Here is a 4,316-nt window from a genome sequence, read left to right on the forward strand (position 1 = left end):
CTTTGCGTGATTAGTGACGAATGCCGGTCATGAATTGGAAGTACAAACCGAGGATTTACAAAGAAAAATGTCAGAAGATTTAGATATAAACCAAGAGGTATATACTAAAGTAACTAAAGTAAGGAAACTTTGCTTCCTTTGCTCCTATAAACAAACCCGCGAAACTGGCATATTTCAGAGGCACGCGCGCTGCGCATACGTCATACGCCTTCCACCGGAACGCCTTCTGCCTATGAAAGATAATGGAAGTGAGAGAAAAGTATTTATTATGTTTGAAATATAGATATGTTTCTTACAAAAACACATGGATTCACTACAGAAGACATCCCCCCCCCCCCCCCATATACACATGGATGCTTCGAGGGTGAGTAAAACACAAGCTAATTTTCATGGGTGAGCTAACCCTTTAATGTCTTGCACTTGATGTGAGCTGCAACCAATAGTCAGTGTGGGGAGATAAAGAGAGGTGTAGCGTGGACCAGTCATGCTATAGTATTGCAATGCCCAAACTGTTAAATACAGGCAGTGCAACAGAATTAACCAATTGGTAGTCCTGTGATGCACGGTAATTCTTGTCATTCAGCACTGGCATGTATTTAAGTCCAGTGTTTCAGGTAACATTCACATAGGAGTGCAACAAAATGAAACCCAACAAGGGAATTCAATAATTCAAAAACTTTTTAACTTGACAGCACCTTATGAAGCAAAAACATGCATTTATCAAATATTTTTTCGTCTGTTATTGAAGGGCACAGGATTTCCCATGGTCCTTCTCCCAGCTGTCAATGATCTGAACATTTCTGGCTTCAATTCTCATGCGTTCTGCAGCATACATATCAGCCGTCTCTTTGTATCTCCTCATGGCCTCGTCCATCTTCTGCCTGCATTCTTCCATTTCTTTATAATGCTGATTTAGTTGTTCTTTCTCTGCGTTTCTCTCATCGTCAGAGGTTTTAGGTAAATCCTCACTGCTCTGTTGGTCTGTGACTCTATCTGTTATCTTTTCTACATTCTCTTCTCCACTTGCTGCATCTTTTGTTTTACATTCTTCTGTCCTCTCAATCTTTTTCCTTAGCTTTATGCCTTTTTTTAAGGATTCCAACCCCCTCCATTTTTTAACATGTTTCTTAGGATCTTGGTCAGATTCTCTTCCAGGTTTAGGTATCTCTCTATCCAGATCTGTTGTTCCTGTAAGCTGATTTTCCTGCTTTTCAATCTGATCATCATTCTTTCTCTCGACATGGGTTTGTTCAGTGTTTGTTGTCGCTGTGTTTTCTCTCTCTTGTCTCAACAGTGTGAACTCTCTCTCCACAAACAGAAATTCTCTAACTTTTCCTTTTGTTTTTTCCTCTTCTAGTTGGTCTTGAATTTCTTTGATTTCAGACTCATATTTAGCTTTAATGGCCTTGATTTCTCGTCTGACCTCCTCTTCTCTCTCTCTATTGATCTGCATGAGTCTGAATGCTCTCTCGGCCTCCTGAAACATTTTGTCATTATAGAAATCGGGGTCATTATCCCACATCATCTTATCAATCTTCTTTAACAGACTCACGACCTGAGCAGGATCCTTGTGTTTATTATTGAACACATGAAATCTTCCTCCACAGTCATTTATCAGTTTCTGAACGTTTGTTGTTATGAAACTGGAGGTAATGGTTTACCCTTATGTATCTTGTTTGTTGTTTGGCAAACTGTGTCTTCTTTCATCTGGAACGGTCTTGGCTCTTCAGTAATCTTCAGCTGATGGCCTCCATTTTCCTCCACCATCTTCTCGATGCTCCCCAGAAGTTTCTGCACTTGAGATTGGTCTCCATTCCTCTGTAGATGATGGTGTGGACGTCTGCTGGTCTTCAGCAGAGACTTTACTGATTCAGTGTCAGAGTCTTTAGTGCTCACATACTCCTGCTCCTCATGCATGAAGACCACAATCACATACTCAGATGCTCCTTCACCAAAAGTGACATTAATGAGCTTGAGAGCATCTCTGTCCTGCTCTGTAAATGTGCCAGACTTCAGCACTAGTAACAGGGCATGAGGTTCAGGACGAGACAGATGGAAGTGTCCCCTCACGTCTTGTTCTTCAGGAGAGAGAGCAGGACTGAACAGGTCAGGAGCGTTGGTGACCACCAAACGCCTCTCCAACACCATCCCATCATGCCTCTCAAACAAATGCTGGGAGGACGGCGACTCTGAAAAGACCTTTCGTCCAAATATTGTGTTTCCACAGGATGCTTTAACATCTGCATGTGACCCCAGCAGAACTATTCTCATCTCTTCTTTAATCACAGACACTGAAATTACATAAACAGGTTTGTTTCTACTCACTGTTCTTTTAATTCATTCCCTTAATTCAGTATTTGGAATTGATGCGTTCACAATCTGACCTAATTAATATGAATTAATACAGTGCTCTGAGACACAAACAGAATAATGGTGGAAGCTGGTAACATGACTATTGCTGTTAGACTTATATTAACAGAAAGAGAAACTACTGTATATGCATTATACAACCAAAACACCAGCATAATGGACAGTAAAAATCTACAAGTTTCTCTTGTACGTATGTAATGTTTTATTCAAAATCTGGCAGTTGTTATATTGCAAGGTAGTTGTGAAATTCCCTGGATGTGAAAACCTTTTTCTTTTTTTCTTCAATGCTAAAAGCGCCAGTTTATGAAGATTTTGTTGTACTACACATTCTTTTATGTAAAAGTAAAACTCACTGTTCATAGGTTGACGTTTGCTTCCTCTTCTGTTAAATAATCCTAAACTTCCTTGATCTTCATCTGCTAAAAAAAACTCATTTAAAAGAATGTTGCTTAAATGTACAGACATTTCTTATTACAGTAACAACAGAAATGAACAGACTCACCATCTGATTGATCCACGGTTGATCCACTCCAGCCAGCCATCTTCGTGGTGAAGTACTTCACACAGTAAGAAACAAACTGTGTATCGTGTGTGTGTGTGTGTGTGTGTGTTAAATCAAAAGTTGTGTAGTCATTACAACTCAGAAACTGGTTGGACTTGATATTTGGCGTACATTACATTCCGCTGCAGTGTGATCTGTCAGATGACTGCCTGTGGCGTATTTGAACAGCATGGTAAAATGCATTTGCTATAATGGACATTTTCTCTGAGTGTCACTGTGATTGCATAAATATCCACACATGCCTATTTGGAGAGGAGTGATATAAAGCTGCTTTGCTCCATGTGTCTGGCGAGATGTGACTTTCCTTCCCCTGCCCAACACCTGAGAATGAAAGATTATTACATAACACCCACAGACTCCTGCTCAAGACAATCATGATTTGGACAAGCTGTCGTACAGGAATTGTGAAAACCATATTAAAAAGCCCATTTATTTCATTTCATGGCTGTTCCTAAACAAGTTTACCACACTCACTATTATTCACACTTTCTCTAATAAAGATACATTTCCTACAAATCTGCAATGCTCCCATTAAACACTCAAAGCTACAATATAAAATAATAATAATAACTTCAATTAATGTAACCTGTAACATGCTATTGTAGTCCATCTAAATTACAGTAGGTGTGGAAGTAAAAGAACATTTCCTGAAGGTAAAGTAATAGTAAGAGTAGAGAATCTCCTTTCTATCACAAATACAGTGGAGTAGCTGTTGTCAGGCAGAAGAGGGAGACATTGTGCTTTGCAGAGGGAAGATAGAAGAAGAGACCATTATGAAACAACATTGGTGATATGTTTGTACACCATTTATGTAGTTAAATAGTTGTGATGGGATCATATATCCCCTACTCTGGCCTCTTTACATTTGTTACCAGTTCATTAGGATAAAGTGTAAGGGAGTTTTTGTGGAATGGTTTACCAATATCTTAAATCCTCTACCTCTGTTTAAAACCTGCCTTAAGAGGTATTTGACCTACAGACTGCTGCAGTATCTCTTTAAATGTTGTGCTATTGTGAAACATTTTAACTGTATGGCATTATCAAATAATTTTCATGTAGCTCATAGACCAATTCAGAGTAGACAGTTACATCACATGCAGCTGCGCGTGCATCGTTGTGGCAGAAAAACACTGGTAACAAGTGGAGGGACACGGGTAAAATCCATGCAATAAGAGGGAAAACAATGTATTGTTGTGCTTTTGGATGTCAGAATCAGAATGCAAATCATTTTATATATTATACTGTCGTCAAAGATGCCGTTTGAAGCGATCAAACAGATGAATTTGATAAATTTGATAAATTTGATTTAAACAATAGGTCTACATAATATTCACTTATGCAGTTCATAGGGGACATATTCTATTTGCCCTGCAGTTACAGCATG

General features: G+C 39.0%; 1 protein-coding gene across 1 annotated transcript; it reads right to left on the reverse strand.

Annotated features, from left to right (window-relative positions):
- Positions 1-739: 739 nt before the first annotated feature.
- LOC107561195 (trichohyalin-like) lies at positions 740-2,163 on the reverse strand. Its single transcript, XM_016245571.1, has 2 exons — positions 1,662-2,163; positions 740-1,629 (listed from the first exon to the last, which is right to left on the reverse strand). Exons 1-2 carry the CDS (start codon positions 2,146-2,148, stop codon positions 740-742), a joined length of 1,377 nt encoding a protein of 458 aa, XP_016101057.1. The 5' UTR covers positions 2,149-2,163.
- Positions 2,164-4,316: the final 2,153 nt, after the last annotated feature.

This window comes from Sinocyclocheilus grahami, unplaced genomic scaffold, assembly GCF_001515645.1.
Source record: "Sinocyclocheilus grahami isolate Dianchi unplaced genomic scaffold, SAMN03320097.WGS_v1.1 scaffold760.1, whole genome shotgun sequence".
Taxonomy (NCBI): domain Eukaryota; kingdom Metazoa; phylum Chordata; class Actinopteri; order Cypriniformes; family Cyprinidae; genus Sinocyclocheilus; species Sinocyclocheilus grahami.